The sequence below is a fragment of the Cervus elaphus genome, chromosome 9 (assembly GCF_910594005.1).
Source record: "Cervus elaphus chromosome 9, mCerEla1.1, whole genome shotgun sequence".
NCBI lineage: Eukaryota > Metazoa > Chordata > Mammalia > Artiodactyla > Cervidae > Cervus > Cervus elaphus.
Genome location: NC_057823.1, coordinates 93,564,854 through 93,588,073, shown reverse-complemented (window position 1 = coordinate 93,588,073; position 23,220 = coordinate 93,564,854). Strand labels below are relative to the sequence as shown.

At 37.6% G+C, this 23,220-nt stretch overlaps 1 protein-coding gene across 8 annotated transcripts in view; it reads left to right on the top strand.

Annotated features, from left to right (window-relative positions):
* The window catches only part of KIAA0825 (KIAA0825 ortholog), a 416,740-nt gene that overhangs the window by 50,967 nt on the left and 342,553 nt on the right, over nt 1-23,220 (top strand). For all 8 annotated transcript variants that reach the window (XM_043913608.1, XM_043913607.1, XM_043913604.1 and 5 more), the window contains exon 3: nt 19,153-19,284. In XM_043913608.1, coding sequence (XP_043769543.1) covers nt 19,154-19,284 — 131 coding nt within the window. In that variant the 5' untranslated portion in view covers nt 19,153. The remainder of the gene's footprint in view (nt 1-19,152; nt 19,285-23,220) is intronic.

The following is a 23,220-nucleotide window of genomic DNA, read 5'->3' as shown; positions in this document are numbered from 1 at the left end:
TGGAGAAGGAAATGGCAACCCACTCCAGTGTTCTTGCCTGGAGAATCCCAGGGACGGGGGAGCCTGGTGGGCTTCCGTCTATGGGGTCGCACAGAGTCGGACACGACTGAAGCAACTTAGCAGCAGCAGCAGCATGTACTAGACTTCCCTGGTGGTACAGTGGATAGGAATCTGCGTGCCAATGCAGGGGACACAGGTGTGAGGAAGAGTCCACATGCCACACACAACTGAAGTCCGCGTGCCACGACTACTGAGCCCCTGCACTAGAGCCCGTGAGCTCCGGCTGCTGAGCCCACGTGCCGCAACTAGCAGAGCCCGTCGTGCACCTGAGCCTGTGCTCGCAGCAAGAGAGGCTTCACAATGGGGAGACTGTGCACCGCAGCAACGGGGAGCCCCCACTCGTGGAAACTAGAGAAACCCCACACGAAGCAAAGAAGACCCAATGCAACCAAAAGTGGGTGAATAAATAATTTTTAGATAGATGTAAAAGTAAAATATGCCATGTACTGACATTGCATTATATATTCAATTGGCCCAGGAATAGTCCCACCTTACACCTTTCATCTCAGTATTTCATCAGTTTAGTTTTTGTCTCAGAGTTTTCACTTTTGAATGAAGCCTTATTTGATAGTTACACATAAATAAACCAGGATAGGTTATGATAGACTACACCTTGTTTGTCTGCATCCTGGCAGGTCCTCATATTTGAGACCCCAGTACAGTGAACAGAATTCTCACGGTAACATATGGTTAAATTGGCCACTTCCCATTTCTCTTTTCCAGTGCCTTTCCAGAAGTGATATAAGCTAGCACATCTTCTTCAAGGAGAGCAGGAAGAGTGCTTGCTGATAAAGTAAATGCTCTCCAGCAGTTAGATCAGCTAGCTCCTTTGGAGCTCAGGCGGTGGTGGTGGAAGAATGCTCTGGGCTGCCAGCTCTCCTGGCCACTTGATGCAAAACCAGCTGTGCTGAGCCCGTGCTTTGGCCTGTGGATCGCACATTTCTCACCCTTTATTCAATTTTACCATAGAGTGAATACAGTACCAGCTTTATATTGCTATAAGGATTTTATTATGTATCATATGATATAAATCTACAACTATTTCTTTTATTGTTGGATAACGCATTTTTTATTTTGTAACAACCATTTTTGGTGACAGTGATTTTGTAACAATCAGTTTTGGTGACAGTGATTTGGGAGGGGGGAGAGAAAGAAAATAACTGTGAACATTTATCGGTTAGTAGTACTAAATTTCATTTGACTTGCCAGCAAGAATTAAATGTGTAACCCACACTGTGGAGGCTGTAGTGATATCACAGACCACATGAAGACAAGGAGACATAGAAGCATCTGCATATATTGCACAGTCTGTTTTCAGACTGTGCCTGAAAATATGACTTTTTCATGTTGATGCTTCACTGCAGAAGGTACCTTTGTGTACCACTCTGTGCCAATGCAGGAGACATAGGTTTGATCCCTGGTCTAGGAAGATGAGCAACAAAGCCTGCACACCTCAACTGTTGAGCCTGTGCTCCACAACAAGAGAAGCGACCACAATGAGAACCCTGCCTCCTGCAACTAGGAAAAGGCCCACACAGCAACGAAGAACCAGCACAGCTTAAATAAATAATTAAAAAAAAATCCGTATGCCAGTGCAGGAGCCACTGGAGATGCAAGTTCAATCCCTGGCTTGGGACAATCCCCTGGAGAAGGAAGTGGCACCCCACTCCAGTATTTTTGCCTGAGAAATCCCATAGACCGAGGAGCCTGGCAGGCTATGTGCGTGGGGTCGCAAAGAATTGGACATGACTAAGCGACTGAGTACACACACACACTATGAAGCATGACTTTTCATTTAGATCCAGTGACTGTGCTAAATTAATTTCATTCACATTCAGTTTCAGGTTTTCTTGTGCACGTCTTAAAGGTGAAACAGTAACTGTTAATGTATTGTCTCTCTTAAAAGAACTTACCAGCTCTTAAACGATGCAATTTTACTTCAGTCTCATTGTACATTTCTAGTAAAAAGGTCAATTCCAATAATGGTTCAAGTTTCCTGTCTAATACATGGGATTAAAGTAAAGCATTCAGAATTTCATTCTGTAAAATGTGAAACACTTGATATTGTGAATACTATTGTAAATTGAATGACAAACTGCAACATACATGGTAAAATTACTTGGTCTTGCTGATATAAAAAATATGCTGAAGTAGAATATAACATCATAAAATATTTTGAATAAATTTAGAGCCTACAGAGAGTAGTATACTCAGAATATGTTGTACATATTTGTGTAATTCATAATTGCCTCTAAGAGTTTATAAAATCTACCAATATAAATAGAAGATATATTCTCAAAAAGTACAAATATGCTTATACATGCACAAAATAACCAGCCTGTAAATTTTTATAGTTAGGTTGATGCTGATAAAAATAACAAGCATGGCTGTATATACTTTATCTGTTTGGATTTTAGAAATTTTTGAGACTTTGAAGAGTAAGTTTATAAATCAATGAAAGTTCCTACCATGGCATTAAATACTTTTGTTAAAATGTTCTCTAAATTTTGGTTGCAGTTTCCAGCAAAATCTACTGGGAATATTTAGTCAAAGCATTTAACAAATGGAAGTCAAAAAGTTCAGTTTATGTGAAGGGTTTAGCTAATTGCTTGTAAACAGGAGGACTTTGAAACCAGAGCCTGTAAACAGGAAGACTTTGAACTATTTCCCCCCGAAATAAGGGGAAAACTGAACAAATTAATTTATAAGAACTCAAATGATATATAAAGCATAACTGTGAAATTCCACAATTGTGTTTTGAAATACCTACACTTATGGGGAGAAATATTTTGATGGAGCTCATATTTTTTATTAAATAACTATATATTAAGGTTCAGAATGAAGTTAACCTGGAAAAACGTGCAAGTTTGCAGTATCTAAATCAAGCAAAACATTGAAAATAAGCATACATATTTGTCTGATGGATTTGTCTTTTTAGCTTATTGGTCAAAAAAGGCAGTTTGCATAGAGGCAAAAAAGTAAAAACTGTAAAAATAATTTGGCTAAAATATTTGTGTATTTCATTATTAGAAATTAAAACTGGCAACGTTTTGCACTAGTGAATTTGCTCTGAACTTAATATTATTTACCGGTAGACTTGCACCTGAAAAAATGTATACAGACATTGTTGGCAATGTCAACAATTTAAAATTTACTAACCATAAAATGTATCTTGGAAAGTTACAAAAATAATGTATACAGACATTGTTGGCAATGTCAACAATTTAAAATTTACTAACCATAAAATGTATCTTGGAAAGTTACAAAAATAATATGATCATATTTTTAAAATATGTTCTTTAGAAAACTCAATGTGAGGGATAGAAACAACTAAGAAGTTGATTAAAGTTGAGAAACAGATATGCAGGTCAGGAAGCAACAGTTAGAACTGGACATGGACCAACAGACTGGTTCCAAATAGGAAAAGGAGTACGTCAAGGCTGTATATTGTCACCCTGCTTATTTAACTTACATGCAGAGTACATCATGAGAAACGCTGGGCCAGAAGAAACACAAGGTGGAATTAAGATTGCCGGGAGAAATATCAATAACCTCAGATATGCAGATGACACCACCCTTATGGCAGAAAGTAAAGAAGAACTAAAGAGCCTCTTGATGAAAGTGAAAGAGGAGCGTGAAAAAGTTGGCTTAAAACTCAACATTCAGAAAACTAAGATCATGGCATCTGATCCCATCACTTCATGGGAAATAGATGGGGAAACAGTGGAAACAGTGTCAGATTTTATTTTTGGGGGGTCCAGAATCACTGCAGATGGTGATTGCAGCCATGAAATTAAAAGACACTTACTCCTTGGAAGGAAAGTTATGACCAACCTAGATGGCATATTAAGAAGCAGAGATATTACTTTGCCAGAAAAGGTCCGTCTAGTCAAGGCTATGGTTTTTCCAGTGGTCATGTATGGATGTGAGAGTTGGACGGTGAAGAAAGCTAAGCGCCGAAAAATTGATGCTTTCGAACTGTGGTGTTGGAGAAGACTCTTGAGGATCCCTTGGACTGCAAGGAGATCCAACCAGTCCATCCTGAAGGAAGTCAGTCCTGAATATTCATTGGAAGAACTGATGCTAAAGCTGAAACTCCAATATTTTGGCCACCTCATGCTAAGAGTTGACTCATTGGAAAAGACCCTGATGCTGGGAGGGATTGGGGGCAGGAGGAGAAGGGGACGACAGAGGATGAGATGGCTGGGTGGCATCACCGACTCGGTGGACATGGGTTTGGGTAAACTCCGGGAGTTGGTAATGGACCGGGAGGCCTGGCGTGCTGCGATTCATGGAGTTGCAAAGAGTTGGACACGACTGAGCGACTGAACTGAACTGAAAGTACTAAGAGCCATCTGTTTTTGTATTTTTGATGTCAATATAAAGATTTTTTACCTCAACAGGCATAGATATCAGAATTTTTAAAAAAAATTTGAATATAATTTTATGTTGGTCCACATATATTATAAAGTCACTTACTTGATTTGTAAGTATACATCTCAAAAATTATATAATTTTCTTTATTTTAGTACCCTTTTATTCCAAAAAATTCCTAGTTTATATGATAAATTATACAATATATGCTTCATCCCCTCCTTCTTATATCCCATTTCCCCTTTCCCAAATGATTGCTTTATGTTTATTATACATGGTTGTAATTCTTATACTTAAAATTCATTACTTCTAAAATGAAGACTTCCTTTCCCCATACAAATTAAAAATTAGCTCTTTCCTTTGATTTTTCTCTTTTGCTTAAGTGTATGGTTTTTCTCCCAGTCACTTAGAGTTGAAATCTTGCTGTGAGCACCGATTCCTCTCTTACCTTAACAAAGGTCGTTCTGGTGGGAGGATAGAAAATGTGTTAGGAGATGATGCAGAAAATAGGGAGACACTTTAGCGAACTGCTGTGTTAATCCAGCTGATGGAGTTTGAATTTCACAGGTGCAATATGAGAACAGGATTGAAAGTGGCATATGAAGGAAGACGAATTGCCTGGCAGTGCAATTGGTGATGGAGCATTCGAATGTGGGGGAGGATTCCCACTTTTCTGACTTGAATACCTAGGCTGATAGTGATGCTGTTAACTACTATAGGGACCTCGAGAAAAGGAAGACATCTCAGAGGGAAGATAATAAAACTGTTTGGGGGCATATTGAGTTTAAGGTACCCGTGGAATATCCAAGGGAGTTATCCAATGTGGAGTTGGACCCTTCAAACAGGAGCTCCAAACACAAGTGGTAGTGGGAGACATGGACACGGATGAAATTGTTCAGTCAGAGGTCCAAGCAAAAGAGACAGAAAAGGGTTGTGGTGTCTAAGACCGATTTGAGGGAGAAACTGCCCTAAGAATACTTCCTTTGGGGAAAGAAGTGCCTGGGACTAATGTGGAGTGTAGCAGGTTGGAGAGAAGACTGACATTTGGCAATTTTGAAGTTCTATAACTCTAGGAAGAATTCAGGCCCAGCTTAGGAAATGTTCCCAGAAATATTTCACCATTTGAAATTTTTGGATTTAAGTTTAGTAAATTAAGCTTCAAAGATATAATCATTTATGTATAGCTATACAGGTAACATTTATTCTATTACTCCTCTACAAACTTACTACCAATATTCATTTTTACTCTGAATTTTTTGAAGTTTCACATTGCGTGTACAGGACATGTTGATTAGTATAGAGTGGATTTTTTAACATCTTGCAAAGAACATCAGTTTTATGGTACTTTCTCAGTGGTCCAATGGTTAAGACTCTGCTCATCCAATGTAGGAGGTGTGGGTTTGATCCCTAGCAGGGCAACTAAGATCCCACATGCCACACAGCATGGCCAAAACATTTTCTAAAAGATTTGAAAAAAAAAAAAAAGGGAACATCAGTTTTATTGTAATTTCACACAAAGAACTCTTCTAGAAATTTGACTTTGAAGTTGAGTCAATTCAAAGCAATTTTTAAAATCTCTTTAGACTTCATTCTTAGGACCTATTTCTCAAGGGTTTCTATTCATAAAATTTTTAATGTTTTTACATTTTATTTTTACTTATTAGTTCTTACTTTTCAAAGCATGTGTCCTGTATCTTTAGACTTTATTTAGTAATTAAATTACCTAATTTAAGTAATTTTCTTTCTACAATCCATATCTCCACATTGCTTCTTATATGCTCATTTTAGTCCCTCTGTTTTGGTGTATGATTCGTCTTTTAGTAGAAAAATACTGGGTACTTTCATCACAATTACAGTCATTGGTCTGATAATCCTATGAGTCAATCTACACGAAACAAGAAGCGCATATCAAACTCCTGGCAGGTTTAGTTAAAATTAAAATGCATGCTCAACTGTAGAGATTGTCAAGTGTGGAAATAATATTTGTCCAGCTGGACAGCTTTCTTTTGTAGTTGCTAAATGAAAGTTGAGATTCTGTCTGCTCCTTGAAAGCTTCTGTGTCATGAAGGTAATTTGGACTGTTTGTGGTTTGACAGGGATTATTAAAATCAGATGAAGTGAAGGGAAGCAAGTGTGAGAAAGCAAAATTGACACTGACACTCTCTATTATTTGCAGCTTGGATCATGATGACTATGTTGATATGATAGATTCACTGTTGAGATATGTTAAGCAGCAAATAAAGTAAAAAGCAAGTATAGTGATGGCTTTTCAGATTTAACATGAAGAAATCCAATATTTACTTTCACTGATTGCGTTTTAAATAGATTTTCAGGTCATTTCATATGAATTTGTTTATAACCAACAACACATTATTCGTCTATTGAACTGTAGAATTAGAAAGTATACTGCAAACGCAGTATAACAGAAAATTAAATATTAAAGATGTAGATCACATGATTAAAATAATAGAATTTTAAAACTAGAAGGGTCCTTACAGATCACTTTTATCTAATTTCCTTTTTTGGTAGATGGAAACTAGAAAGAGTTTTAAGGTATCGCATTTAAATGTTATTTGAAAACATAAATGAATGTAAAATCCTCATTTTTCACCACAAATATATTTTATCTTTTCACAGTATTTTAAAAAAATGATTTGAGTTGTTAAAATTCATTCAAAAATAGTGTAATCCACAATGTTAGATAACTTTTTTCAGTTTAAAGATAATAAAAAAATTAAGTTATTATGAGTGTATGTTTTTATAAATTGTATTATCTACATTGATGAAGTAAATGCTTTCCATAAACATGTTTTTCTACTAAAAGCATTATTTGTAGTAGGAGTTATAGCTAAAGGCTATTTCATGATGTTAACCAAGAACAGTTAGAAAAATATATTTGATGAAATTGTTGTTTAATCAGTAAGTAGTGTCCAACTCTTTTGCAATCCCATGGACTATAGTCCACTAGACTTCTCTATCTATGGGATTTCCCAGGCAAGAATACTGGAGTGGGTTGCCATTTCCTTCTTCAGGGTATCTTCCTGACCTAGGAATCAAACTATACACACACATACATATATATATATATATATATATATATATATATATATATATATGTATACACACACACACACACACACAAACACACACCTGCTACTGCTGCTGCTAAGTCACTTCAGTCGTGTCTGACTCTGTGCAACCCCATCCCTGGGATTCTCCAGGCAAGAACACTGGAGTGGGTTGCCATTTCCTTCTCCAATGCATGAAAGTGAAAAGTGAAAGTGAAGTTGCTCAGTCGTGTCCAACTCTTCGTGACCCCATGGACTGAAGCCTACCAGGCTCCTCCATCCATGGGATTTTCCCGGCAAGAGTACTGGAGTGGGATGCCATTGCCTTCTCCGACACACACACCTGCATACACATAGATGTGTATAACTAGGTAGAGAACCTGGAGTTGTCCTATACCTTGAGGAAAATCTTCAGTGGTGTTTAGGCAGGGTAGTGAACTGATCTGAATTGGTTTGTAACATGAGAAGTCTAATGCCTGTATGCAATGTAGATATCATCCTGGTGATACAGTTAAGTTTAACAGTTCTAACGCTGACTACCTGGAGTTCACACAGTCACAGCAAATTAAAATCTTAGTCCTACAAGACTGCCCCCCTTTCAGACATGAACAAGTGAGGTCTGCACTGGATTTACCTGCTCTTCCTGGCTGATACAAATTCAGGGGCTCCCACAGGTTCAATAATTCATTTGAATGACTCACAGAACTAGGAAGCACCATACTTATGATTACAGTTTTATTAAAAAGGATAAAACTCTATAATAGCCAAATGGAAGAGACGCATAGGATGAAGTAATGAAGAGGGTAAGAGTAGCAAAAACCAAATATGAATTTCTTATTATACCCCAAGATGTGAGTGTTGGAGACCAGATAGTGTTCCAGATTTAGGATGCTGGTACAAAAAGAAGGCAAAGTTACATTTAAGAGCAGTGGTGACCATTTAAGATATTAGCAAGAGAAAGGGTCAAAGCATTTGATGGCGATTTAAAATAGAGGTCAGCAAACATTTTCTATTAAAGGCCAGATAGTAAATATTTTTTAGGGTTTGTGGATGACATATGGCCACCCTAGCATATTCTTTTTTTGTTTTTAATGCTTACAACATATTAGAAATATAAAAACCAGTCTCGGCTTGCAGGCCATAGAAAAGACACGTGCCATAGTTTTCTGACACAATACTAGGCATGGGAGAGGGAGATTAGAGGGAGACCCTATAACCTAGGAAGAAAAGTCATTTTAAGAAAAAGATTTTGAATTAAATTTTGGACATATTGAGTTTAAGAGATCTTTGAATCAGCAAAGTGCATTGTCTAGTTTAAGTACTTGGATATGTGTGTGACGATTTTAGAGAGTTAGCGACATACACTTGAAATTTTCACCATCAAGATAACAGATAAAAGAGGTTATGAAAAGCATGCCGAGTAAGAAGAGAACCAATAATTCCAACATGAGATGGATAAGAAGGGAAGCATAAGACAAAGTTCTATATTCTTCTTTCCAGCTCAGGCAAGGGAAATAAGGAGAGTTGAAAACACTGTAAAATGAAACTAATAGGAGGAGATTTTTGAGGTATGAGGAAAAAAATCCAATGAATAAAAATAAATCAAAATTGTTTAAATAAAATAAATCTACAACAGTTAAATTACATTAAAAAAAGTAATTGCTTTGAATGAAAATGCTCAAGGAAAGTGTTTAAAATGAGAAGCAGGTCTAGAGAGAAACCTGTGGTGAATATCAGTGTTCCATGCCAGAGATGAGAGAGGAGCCAATCAAGATGCTTATTTGTTTAAATAAAAACTACTCTTGTTAATTTATACAAACAAAAAGAAGTGGCTGTTGGGCACTTAGGCAGGGAAAGGATTTATCGTGTGTATCTCACAGAACCAAAAAGAAACTGAGCAATCAGTGAGTCAGAGGAGGAAAGGAACTGGGCAATTACAGGGGCCTCGGCCAGAAAAATCCACTTACCTATGTACCCTCTCTTGGGAGGCTGGAAGTAATGTAATTGGTTTACTACCAGTGATTCCCTGTTCCTGCCTTCATTCCAGATACCATAATTCATTTAGTATGCACCTGATGGTTCAGCTTGCGTCAGATTTCTAACCCTGAATCAATCAGTTACGACCAGGAAAGGTGGGTCCTCTAGCATAGAAATGCACCACCATTGTATATCTGATAGTATATATGAGATAACAAAAAGAAATGTGAGCTGGCCAGCTACCGAAGTGGGGACTCCTTCAAGGAGCGTCTGAATAAACGGTGTAAGAGACTAGAAGGGAGCTAGGAAGGCATAATACTTAGGAAAATTGACAAGAGAGAAGACAGCTTTAAGAAAGAATAGCCGTCAGTACCAAGGAGTGCAGAGACTGAGTAAGATAGGGACTGAAAAATATTTTGTCAATTTCCACATAAAGCCAGAGGCAGAAACCAGATTGCTCTGGGTCGAGAAGTGAGGGATGAAAACATAAGATTAAGGAATTTTGGCTGCTATTTTGAGATGCCAGGCTATGAAAGGAAGGAGATCTAAGGAGGGTTTTGTTGGTTTGAAACTTGAACATGTTTATAGTCAGCTGAAAGGGATATTGATGATGGTAGGAGTAGTCGATGGTAATTGATGGTGAAAAGCCCCGAAAAGTCATAAAAGGGTATTTTAATGGATGGATTTATTTATCCGACTGATTTAATTAATTACCAAAATTTAGAGAGTAGTATCACATTAATTTAACTAGCTAATCAATAATATTAAGAGTTTAGGATAAATTCTTCAACTTGTAACTTCTTTAGAAGCATCCACTTCAATACAAAATGCATGCTAAGTTCAAAGCATTCTTGCCTAATTATTAAAATAGAGTTTCTTAAAAATATAATTGACATCTCATAAATTGCTTATTATCCCCATTTGCTACATAACACGTCTGCTTTTTAAAAAGTGCTTCAATAACTTAAACTTTCTAAGGCAGATGTACTGTTTTCCAAATTACTAAGGTTTTACTGTTCTTGAAAATTCATAAGTTAATCATAATCCCATAATTTGTGACATTATTTAGTTCTAATCTCAAAATATGTAATAATTTTATGACTTTTAAGTCATGTGAAATATGAATTGCAAGCTATAAAAAATTTCTTAAATTCATTTTCAATTATCTTGATTTTACTGTAGTAATAAAGCAAGAGATGCTAGGCTTGCATGTTGAAAATTATAAAGAGTTATTAAAATGAAAATATTTTCTGGAAAGAGAGGTGCACTGAAAAATAAAGCAATGTCAATTTGGTGAATAAAGCATATGACAATTAATTCTGTTTGCTTGTCAAGTTACAGTAGTGTATTCTGACTGATCCTGTCAATTTCTACTTCATACATACACGTACATAAATTACTAATAGAGGAGTTACAATGAAGTATTTTATATATTTTATCAAAGGGGATTTTAATAGCTGTAATATGTTAATATGAGTACTTACTGGATGTATATCAATATTCTAGTTATATAATTATGATACTCAGAACTTCCACAATAATTAGTAGAAAGCACAACAGTCTGGGGAAAAGCTATGTATAGCTGAGAGTTGCAAAAATAAATTGAATAAAATAACAAGTTCATTTTTTCCTGTTATAAGACTTTAATGTATAAGGTATTTGAAATGATTATCAGCAAAAGGAGATCCATTTGAGTTGTTTCTTAGTCTTTGGGGAGGCCAAAACATTAAAATTTCAACTCTCAATAATTGATGAAAAGAAATAAATTTTTGGCAACTCTGAAATATAGGGAAAGACCTAGCCTTAAAAAAATAGAACAAAAAATTGGAAATTACATAGGCTTCGTAATGAATGAAATTTATAATTGTTCTATGGAAAGCTGTTAAATATATATGGCAAGTCAACATGTGTAAGATAAAAAGGTACAATTTTATACAGAGAGACAGTTTAAAACATTGCAAATTAAGGACAGATGGCCTTTGAAGCAGTCTGAATCCCAGCTTTGCCGCTTCCTATAGAAGTGATCTCAGGCAAGTCATGAACCTCTCTGTGCCTCAGTTTCTACATCTTTATTACATAGATTGTAATAGAACCAGGGCTTCCCTGATGGCTCAGTGGTAAAGAATCTCCCTGCCAGTGCAGGAGATGTGAGTTCAATCCCTGGGTCGTGATATAGGGAGTCCCCTGGAGAAGGAAACGGCAACCCATTCAGTATTCTTGCCTGGGAAATCCCTTGGATGGAAGAGCCTATATAGTCCATGAGGTTGCAATAGAGTTCAATAGTACTTAGCGACTCAACAGCAACTATAATAGTACCTGTTACATAGGATTAAAGTCTTAGTCTTAGCCTCTCAGTCGTGTCTGACTCCTTGTGACCCTGTCCTCTGTCCATGGGGATTCTCCAGGCAAGAATACTGAAGTGGGTTGCCATTTCCTTCTCCAGGGGATCTTCCTGACCGAGGGATCAAACCCAGGTCTCCTGCATTGCAGGGAGACTCCTTACTGACTGAGCCACCCAGGGAAGTCATATAGGATTAAGGCAAGAATTAAATGAATAACTAGGACAACGCATGGCCCATATAAATGCTACATAAGAGTTAGTTATTACCTTTAATATTATTATTTAGTTATTATACCTTTAATCCATGTCCCAATAAATGAGTTCCCTGAACTACATAAAATTGTCAAGATTTAGTAAAAGTTAAGTTTTGAGTTATATAATGTTGGCAGGATTTTGTGAATGATACAGAAAGACTACTTTCTGAATACATATGAGTGGAAAAGTAAAAATGAACCAGCCCAGAAGAAAAGGCTGGTTCAGATTTAAGGATGATGACCTGGTCAAAGTTTATTTTCACTTTGCTTCTTTATCAAATCAGCAAATTTAAGCCAAACAAGAATATAGTACAAATAATGCAAAAAATACCAAGGATACATGATGGCCGTAAAGATATGACCTCTAATGTCTCCTTTTCCCTTGTGGAGGCAAAATGCCCCCAGATCAGTTGGTCTCAGACATCATTTGTTGTGTAAAGAGTGTGTCAGTTCAGAGGAACCCAGAAACAAGGGCTGATTGTTTTTTTAGAATATTTTAAGGAGCTGCAGGTTGTGAAATGGAACATCAGCATGGGGCATCTACCTGTTATGGTGAAAGAAGGTCTTGCTGCTCACGTTTCCTCTTTTCACATAATATTTCTTGCTAAGTTATAGATTCTGCTTTAGCTTTTCATGTAGTAGTCCTGGGGAAAGGGAAAAGGGAAAAATTAAAACTAGCTCTGAGAGTCTGGGATACAGAAAAAAATGATGGTATTGATGAATGAAATAGTCCATGGGAAGAGTTAATTTGAGGGGTTCAGAAATATATCCTTATCCTACCATTTTTTAGAATACAGCAAATTTATGGCTGGAAGAAACCTCAGAGCCTAATAAATCCATTCACCTCATTTTATGAATGAGGAACCTAACCTCCATCCCCCTGGAAAGACTCAGTGATTCACCCAAAGTCACAGAGGCATTGGCTGACCAGGATCAGAAGTCAAGTCTATTGATTCCTTGTCAGTGATGTTTAGAATTAAATGGTGTTTTATTACAGAACAACATTTTCAAATGTGTTCAGTTACATGTGGTACATATAATTATTTTTTAATTGATCAAGATATCCCACTTCCTTACTGTGCTAATTAACTGTATTTGTTTTAGGCTAGATCATAATATTGAATGGTAAGGTTTCACGTGAGCTAGAACTGGTGGATATATTAACTCCACAGTCTGTCCATAGATGCGAGAGCCATGTGACCCTGCTCCCTGGAGTTTCTCACAAGAGAAGAAATCACATGATCCAGATGTTTCCTTTACTAACTAAATTTCAGTGTGAGCTTCTTCCCAAGGGTTGGTTGTTCTCTTTCACTCCTTTTTGATCGTGTAGATCTTAAGAAGAATGGCAATCAGGATCTTTATTATTGAAGAAACCGTAAAAAGATAAGAACTCTAACCATTTTATGTGTTTAAATAAAGAAGACTCCTTAGGATAGAAAGGTATCATTTTTAAATATGTTAAAGGACAAGTGAGATTCCAAAATTACTTTTGTGTGCCTTCTTTTGATCACATAAGGTATCGTTAGTTTTATTGCTTTACTGTAATGTCTTCTGGCAGTGCTTATAATATTTTCATATTTTATTATAGTCACTGTTCTTAGGAATTTTTAACTCAACTGTTTTAATTTGCCTATGGCTGAAATTTGACCTACAGATATTTGGCTTAGAGATAATTCATCAAACATAGTTCATCTTTAAAAGGCAATAATTAATATTATATCAGGTGCTAATACTTCTTTAAAATATTAAACAGGTTTTTTTTAATCTTATACATAAAGTGACCAGAAACATTGTAGGAGAATGAACATTTAAAAAGTGTTACTGAAAAAAAAAGTGTTATTGAATGGAAATTTCAAAAAAAGTTATTGTACTTTAAAAAGTTATCGTCCCATCTTTAATTGATCATAGATTAGGGTAAGAGACTTCATTCATTATGTCAAATTACTATTGTGTCCCTAATGACAATTTGTAGGAAGATAAAGTGAAAGTGAAGTCGCTCAGTCATGTCCGACTCTTTGCAGCCCCAGGGACTAGAGCTACCAGGCTCCTCCGTCCACGGGATTTTCCAGGCAAGAGTATTAGAGTGGGTTGCCATTTCCTTCTCCAGGGGATCTTCCCAACCCAGGGATCGAACCCAGGTCTCCCACATTGTAGGCAGACGCTTTACCCTCTGAGCCACCAGGGAAGTCTCATAACATAAACAGAACATAAACAGGAACATAAAGAGAATATAAACCTATATCTTGATCTATAACTTCATAACCCTTTCCTTTTTCCCCTTAGATTTTTTTTTTAAAGGTAATTCTATCTTTTTGAAGTACCACTGAAATATTTCCCAAATTACATTGGTCCCTCAATAATTGACTTTCCTACTGTTGAGGTCATAGTTATCTTTTACTTAGAATATAGCAGGGGGGTTTTCTACTGGCTCCCTTTTTTTTCTTTTTTTTTTTAACTTTTACTTCTTTATTTTATTTTTGGTTCCGCTGAGTCCTCATCGCTGTCTGTGGGCTCTCCCCAGTTGCGGAGAGCAGAGGCTGCTGTCCACTTGCGGTGCATGGCCTTCTCACTGCGGTGGTCTTCCTCGTTGCAGGGCACAGACTCTAGGCTCATGGGCCTCAGCAGTTGTGGTGCACAGGCCCAGTCCCTCTGCAACACGTGGAATCCTTCTGGAACCCCACGGATGGAACCCGTGTCCCCTGCATCTGCAGGCGGAGTCCCATCCACTGTACCGCCAGGGGAGTCCCCGGCTCCCTTTCTTACCGTCTTATTACCGTTCCTTGAGAGGGAGAGACTGTTCAGTCACTGTGTCTCTGCTCCTTCTTCACAGTGTCAGACACAGTGTGTGCCCACAGACTACACGCAGGAAATGGGAAGTTTGGTGTCTTTGCTCATACTCCTTCTTTGCTTGCTTCTTTCTCATCACAGTCCCACAGTCGTCATTGCCATCCTAAAAGGGACACTTCTGAACCCAGACTTTAGAGTGTCACCTGCCTGTGCTCCCCCTCCTTCATTTATTTCTCAAGTTGGTCCTACTCATTCCTATTCATTAAGGTTAATTTTCTCATCTTGTTAGTTACAGTTTGCCCTTCAAGTTTTCATTTATCCTGTCACACAGCATCTTGAGCGTTACTGCCTCTATAAAGATGACTCTTGCTTCTCTTGTCCTTCATCACCTTGACACCTTAGCGTACATATGGAAGCATCACTGATCTACGGCTGTCATAGGAAATTCCGAACCCTCATCATTCTGGTATCACATCATTGTTATCAGATGGCATTTCTTTCTAATATCATTCCTTTATAAACAAAGTCTTTGTATATATTGATTAACTTTTCCACTGAGATTAATTGGGCAAAATCATGCAACCATGTAGATGGGAATCCTTCAGAATTCTGGTCACCAACCTCATTTGAATGTTTGACATGTTTCAGAACCTCATAGTTTTACTCCAGAGCTGATTTCAGTGAAGAACAGAGCATACATATTCAATGTTGAAATCATACAAAACAACAGATTTTCTTTTAACAAGCATTCATAAGCACAAATACAACAAAACAATAAAAAAATTTTGATGAAATGGTCATAGTCGAGATACTGAGGAATCAAGTAAGATTTGAATCAGATTTTGAAAGAAATGATAATTATGATTGGCAGGAGAGAAGCATTAAAATTGGGAGATATTTCAAATGAAGACATATAGGAAATTTAAAATGAGAGATTGTACACCTCCTGAGAGCAAGACTAATTTTTAAAAACTATTTTCCTAATTATATATAAAATGATAATTACTTATTGCAAAACATAGGAAAATGCTAAATATGAAAAAGAAAATAAAAATCAATCATAGCCTATCCTGTCTGTCCAAGGATAACCATTTTAACATTTTGTTTAATATCATTTCTATATTCCACAATGTTTTATATGCAATAACTGATTCATTTCTCAAGAGACCAACAATCTCAAGTTTTAAAACCAAACAGCTTTTAGCTTTGTTGATTTTTGCTATGGTCTCTTTAGTTTCTATTGCATTTATTTCTGCCCTGATTTTTAAGATTTCTTTCCTTCTGCTAACCCTGGGGTTCTTCATTTCTTCCTTCTCTAATTGCTTTAGGTGTAGAGTTAGGTTATTTATTTGGCTTTTTTCTTGTTTCTTGATGTAAGCCTGTAATGCTATGAACCTTCCCCTTAGCACTGGTTTTACAGTGTCCCATAGGTTTTGCGTTGTTGTGTTTTCATTTTCATTCATTTCTATACATATTTTGATTTCTTTTTTGTTTTCTTCTATGATTTGTTGGTTATTCAGAAGCGTGTTATTTAGCCTCCATATGTTTGAATTTTTAACAATTTTTTCCCTGTAATTGAGATCTAATCTTACTGCACTGTGGTCAGAAAAGATGACTGGAATGATTTCAATTTTTTTGAATTTTCCAAGACCAGATTTATGGCCCAGGATGTGATCTATTCTGGAGAAGGTTCCGTGTGCACTTGAGAAAAAGGTGAAGTTGATTGTTTTGGGGTGAAATGTCCTATAGATATCAATTAGGTCTAGCTGGTCCATTGTGTCATTTAAGGTTTGTGTTTCCTTGTTAATTTTCTGTTTAGTTGATCTATCCATAGTTGTGAGTGGGGTATTAAAGTCTCCCACTATTATTGTGTTACTATTAATTTCCTCTTTCATACTCATTAGTGTTTGCCATACATATTGCGGTGCTCCTATGTTGGGTGCATATATATTTATAATTGTTATATCTTCTTCTTGGATTGATCCTTTGATCATTATGTGGTGTCCTTCTTTCCGTTAAAAGGAATTCATTTGAATCAGTTCTAATGAGATGGATGAAACTGGAGCCCATTATACAGAGTGAAGTAAGCCAGAAAGATAAAGAACATTACAGCATACTAACACATATATATGGAATTTAGAAAGATGGTAATGATAACCGTATATGCAAAACAGAAAAAGAGACACAGAAGTACAGAACAGACTTTTGAACTCTGTGGGAGAAGGTGAGGGTGGGATGTTTCGAAAGAACAGCATGTATATTATCTATGGTGAAACAGATCACCAGCCCAGGTGGGATGCATGAGACAAGTGCTCGGGCCTGGTGCACTGGGAAGACCCAGAGGAATCGGGTGGAGAGGGAGATGGGAGGGGGGATCGGGATGGGGAATACGTGTAACTCTATGGCTGATTCATATCAATGTATGACAAAACCCACTGAAATGCTGTGAAGTAATTAGCCTCCAACTAATAAAAAAAAATAATAATTAAAAAAAAAAAGAAAAAAAAAACCAAACAGGTCTGGGTTCAAACCCTACTGCTAACACTGGGTAGCTATGTAACATGGATCTCTTTGGGTTCCCTCCCCATAAATGAGGATAATAACTATTTTTAGAGTTATTATGAAGATTAAGGAAGGTGATGTAAATAAAGTCCTTTATACATAGTAGATATACAGTATAGTATATCTGTACAGTAGCTATATAGCAAATTATATTACTAGTTTGCTATTATATTTAAGCTAACTATGACACTTATTTTCTTTAATTTTGTGTGGAGTCTGAAGTAATGACTCTTTACAATATTGACAAATTGGAACAACTCTGAACAGAGTATTTATATTATAACTTGTTTTATTACAGAGAAGCTGACTACAAACAAAATATTTACCAAGTCTGAGAACCGTCAGCCATTCAAGTCTTTCCATTACAAAAGTGAAATTTTCCTTTCTTGTAACACTTTTTGAGTAACTCATCATCTGAAAAGTTGAACTACCTAAAAAGATTTAAAAATATACAAATAATACAAACTGAATTCATTATTAGTGATATTGGCTGTTGGATTTAGAAATGACTGTTGGGGGCTTTCCAGGTGGCTCAGTATTAAAGAACCTACCTGCCAATGCAGGAGACACAGGAGATGCAGGTTCAACCCTTGGGTTGGGAAGATTCCCTGGAGTAGGAGATAGCAACCCACTCCAGTATTCTTTCCTGGAAAATTCCATGGAGAGAGGAGCCTGGTGGACTATAGTCCACGGGGTCACAAAGAGTCAGAGATGACTGAGTGAATGGGTGCACATGCACACACATTCTGGTAATAGTTGAGCTACTGGGAAGATAGGAGGATATCAAACTCATTGGTATATGGAAATATTGAGGTTTTGTTGTCCTAAAGCATAACTTCCAATGGACATAACATTATCTACCACTTAGCTTATAGTTTTGGAGACTTTTTTTTTTTTGCCTGATTTCAAGTTAATGTTAATTATGGCATATTATAGAGAAATAATTTGTTTTCAAATAAAATTAAACCTTTTACTGCAAAATATTTTAAGATAGGAGAATCCAAGTGTATGAGGAGTTTTGATATTTTAAAATGGTATATCCATGCTTATTCTGTATTTGGAACTAGCCGAGTTTCAGATAAGTCCTGTGATGCCATGGATTGCTATATTGAAATGTTTAGTTAAATGTTTTTCTCTTAAAATCTCTGAAGAAAAATAAAAACTTTATTCCAAAACTACTTCTGTGAAGTGCCAGATAGAACCTATGAGAAATCTTTAGCTGTTTTATTGTATGAGAGGAAATTACTTGCATTTATTAATAATTAAATAATTAAGGATGAGTGTATCTATTAGAGTTTTAGCTGCCTTCTTCACATATTAATAGACCATAGGATGAGACTGTAATAAATTCTCAGGTCAGCATTACTAGGTCAGTATGTTGACAGGAATGGAGGGAGTTGCTGAATTTTCGAAGCAACTACACTTGTTCACGGTGGTCTCTGAGGCTTCACAGTATAGTCTGCAGCTCTTTGTTACAATGAGAAGTGGATGCTCAGATAGTCTCTGTCTCTTTTCAGTTTTCAAACCGTAGAGGTGTGAAAATTAGGTCACACCTCATGAAATTTAAATAACAAAACAGTCTACCTAGATTAAAAATAATCCTACTTCTTCTACTGCTGTATCTTGCCTATAAATCAGAATTAAAATTTTGGGTTAGTATCACAACTTGAGGGTTTTTTTTTTTTCTTTCATTTTGGGGAAACTGACATTTTTTATTCTTATTCCTCAGGATGGATTGGGGAGATGAATATCCCCACAATTCTTTTGACCTACATTGTTTGTTAAATTCATTTCCTGGAGACTTGGAGTTTAAGCAGATCTTCAGTGATATTGATGAAAAGATAGAACAAAATGCTCTCAGGTAAATATTGTTAATTTTAAAGCAAGTTGATTTCATCTTTCCTTTTCTAGAATTTCTATCTAGTCTATGTTCAGTGTTTCCTGCTCTTAGGAAAATTTTAGGTTTAATTATCATTACCTTTCCTCAAAAACTTAATTAGACCCTTCCCTCTAGGATATAAGATGATTTTTCTTATCTGATTACTACTTTAAACAAGGCTTAAAAAAGGCTAAAAATACAGGCCCTGCCTTCAAATAGATAAAGTTTGTTGAACTACTGTTGTTGGGGAGGAAGAAATTTTCCTCTACCCTTCTAGGTTCTTTGCGTAGTCTAATAATTAAATTGAAATGAGACAAATAAATGGGAAAAACTCAAACAAAAGTGTAATAACCCGTATCTGTGGGAGAGACTCAGAAAAACTGAGTAGATGGCCAAAATGGCCAAAGTCCTCATCTTAAATACCATTCTCAGCTGAAGGCGAAAGAGGATGTTGAGGGTGGGGAGAATCAGGCATGGAAAAGCATCATGAGCAAGGGGGAGGTTGTTGTGCAGACTTAAGTCAGTGCCTCCTCTATTCATAAGAGATTTGGTCATCCTCCTCTGCCTGGTACAGTGAAGGAAATACCTTTACAAATGGATTTTTTCCTTACAAATGTGAATGTTTCTAATGAAAGGGTAACTCCTATTTGGTTTTCAGATTATTTACTTTATGTGTTTCTTAGAAAACAGACAGCTTGGTATAATTTAATATGCCAAAGAGGCATATTTTAGGGTGGCAAGTTTTGCTCCCCTCAGTTCTGTTCAGTTCAGTTGCTCAGTCGTGTCCGACTCTTTGCGACTCCATGGAGAGCACGCCAGGCTTCCCTGTCCATCACCAACTCCCAGAGCTTACTCAAACTCATGTCCATTGCGTCAGCGATGCCATCCAACCATATATCCTCTGTCGTCCCCTTCTCTTCCCACCTTCAATCCTTCCCAGTATCAGAGTCTTTTCAAATGAGTCAGTTCTTCACATCAGGTGGCCAGAGTGTTGGAGTTTCAGCTTCAGCATCAGTCCTTCCAGTGAATATTCAGGACTGATTTCCCTTAGGATGGACTGGTTGGATCTCCTTGCAGTCCAAGGGACTCTCAGGTCCATATAGTCATGGCTATGGTTTTTCTAGATGTCTGACTCTCAGCCAACTCCGGGAGATGGAAGGACAGGAGAGCCTGGAGAGCTGCAGTCCATGGGGTCCCAAAGGTCAGACACGACTCAGTGACTGAACAGCAGCAATGCTGTTCATGATTTCTTGGAGCTTGCCAGTACTGACGGCCTGCGTTTTCATTCATATGTGTAAACATTATCATTTGATGGATCAGCACGGAAATTAAAATTTTGAAAATAGATATTCAAAAAACGGTAGTGTAGGGTCATGGATTGCTTGAATTGCTGAAAGCAGAACATTAAATTATTTTTATGTAATGTTTGTCATATTCAGTCTCCTCACTTAATTGGGAGGCTAGGCAGACCATCTATGTAAGGTTAGTCTTTATCACCTACTCCAAAATTAGTGTTACTAAACGCTGGAGGAGGGACTTCCCTGGTGGTCCACTGGTTAGCAACCTGCCCGCCAATGCAGGGGACACAGGTTCAATCACTGATCTGAGAACTAAGACCCCACACGCGTTGGGGCAGGGAGGCCAGTGTACCACAAGTACTGAGCTGTGTACTCTAGAGCCTGTGAGTGGCAGCTATTAAAGCCCGTGTTCCCTGGAGCCAGTGCTCCCCAAGACAAGCCACCACAACGAGAAGCCCTTGGACTTCAGCTAGAGAGTAGCCCCCACTTACTGCAACTAGAGAAAGCCCATGTGTAGCAACAAAGAGACCCGTACTCGGCATCAAAGACCCAGCACAGCCAAAAATAAATGAATTACTTAAAAATAAATAAATAAAGACTGGGGGAGGCAGGCACAGCTAAGCAGATTTCCACCAGTACATATTCTCTGATCGAAAGGACTTTGTCTTCATACGTATTTGTGAACCCTAGGGTCAGTTCATTAACTGCAATCTTTTTGGCCAAAGATTCTAATAATTCACCTCATGTTGAAACCATGTAACTGAGATTTGAACTTGAACCCATGGTCTTTTAATTAGAATCACTCACATGGGGTCTGGGCTTACTTGTCTCAGGGCAGAAGGAATTCAGTGAAAGGCAAAGTGATAGGCAAGAAAGTTGGCTTATTAATATAGGACACTTGTGAGAGATGCTGGTTTTAGAAAAGACAGAGGAACCAGAGATCAAATTGCCAACATCTGCTGGATCATTGAAAAAGCAAGAGAGTTCCAGAAAAACATCTATTTCTGCTTTATTGACTATGTCCAAAGCCTTTGACTGTGTGGATCACAATAAACTGTGGAAAATTCTGAAAGAGATGGGAATACCAGACCACCTGACCTGCCTCTTGAGAAACCTGTATGCAGGTCAGGAAGCAACAGTTAGAACTGGACATGGAACAACAGACTGGTTCCAAATAGGAAAAGGAGTATGTCAAGGCTGTATATTGTCACCCTGTTTATTTAACTTATATGCAGAGTACATCATGAGAAACACTGGGCTGGAAGAAGCACAAGCTGGAATCAAGATTGCCGGGAGAAATATCAATAAGCTCAGGTATGCAGATGACACCACCCTTATGGCAGAAAGTGAAGAAGAGCTAAAGGGCCTCTTGATGAAAGTGAAAGAGGAGAGTGAAAAAGTTGACTTAAAGCTCAACATTCAGAAAACTAAGATCATGGCATCCAGTCCCATCACTTCATAGCAAATAGATGGGGAAACAATGGAAACAGTGAGAGACTTTATTTTTCTGAGCTCCAAAATCACTGCAGATGGTGATTGCAGTCATGAAATTAAAAGACGCTTACCCCTTGGAAGGAAAGTTATGACCAACCTAGACAACATATTAAAAAGCAGAGACATCACTTTGTCAACAAAAGTCCGTCTAGTCAAGGCTATGGTTTTTTCAGTGGTCATGTATCGATGTGAGAGTTGGACTGTGAAGAAAGCTGAGTGCCAAAGAATTGATGCTTTTGAACTGTGGTGTTGGAGAAGACTCTTGAGGATCCCTTGGACTGCAAGGAGATCCAACCATTCCATCCTAAAGGAGATCAGTCCTGGGTGTTCATTGGAAGGACTGATGAAGCTGAAACTCCAATACTTTGGCCACCTGATGTGAAGAGCTGACTCATTTGGAAAGACCCTGATGTTGGGAAAGATTGAGGGCAGGAGGAGAAGGGGACGACAGAGGATAAGATGGTTGGATGGCATCACCGGCTCAATGGACATGGGTTTGGGTGAACTCTGGGAGTTGGTGATGTACAGGGAGGCCTGGCGTGCTGCAGTTCATGGGGTCACAAAGAATCTGACACAACTGAACGACTGAACTGAACTGAACTGAACTGTGAGAGATGCAAGCTGGCAGGCAAGGGGGCTCTGCTCTGTCATAGCAGTTGCTTAAGCCAGCAGAAGGATGGTAACATATACTAAAATATGTTGAATCATCTCAGGCTTTTGTATCATGAGAGTTTCCTACTTTGGAATGTGCCCTTCCTTTAAGTTCTTGTCCTTGGTCCTAAGTTGGAGAAGGAAATGGCAACCCACTCCAGTATTCTTGCGTGGAAAATCCCATGGACAGAGGAACCTGGTAGGCTACAGTCCATGGGGTCACAAGAGTCAGACACAACTTAGCGACTTCACTTTCACTTTGGTCCTAAGTATCTTTATCTTGCTGAACTCAACCAGCAGAATGCAGGCCTCTTTTTTTGTTTGTTTCACTTAATGACCTGGGGCATATCTTGTGCTTTTATTTATGGTTTTATAGTTAAGCAAGCCTTCTTCTTATGCAACATTCTGATCGGTTTCTTAAGCAATCGTTAACATGCATTGATCTCCCAGAGTCCCCTTGGTTTTCCTCTCTATC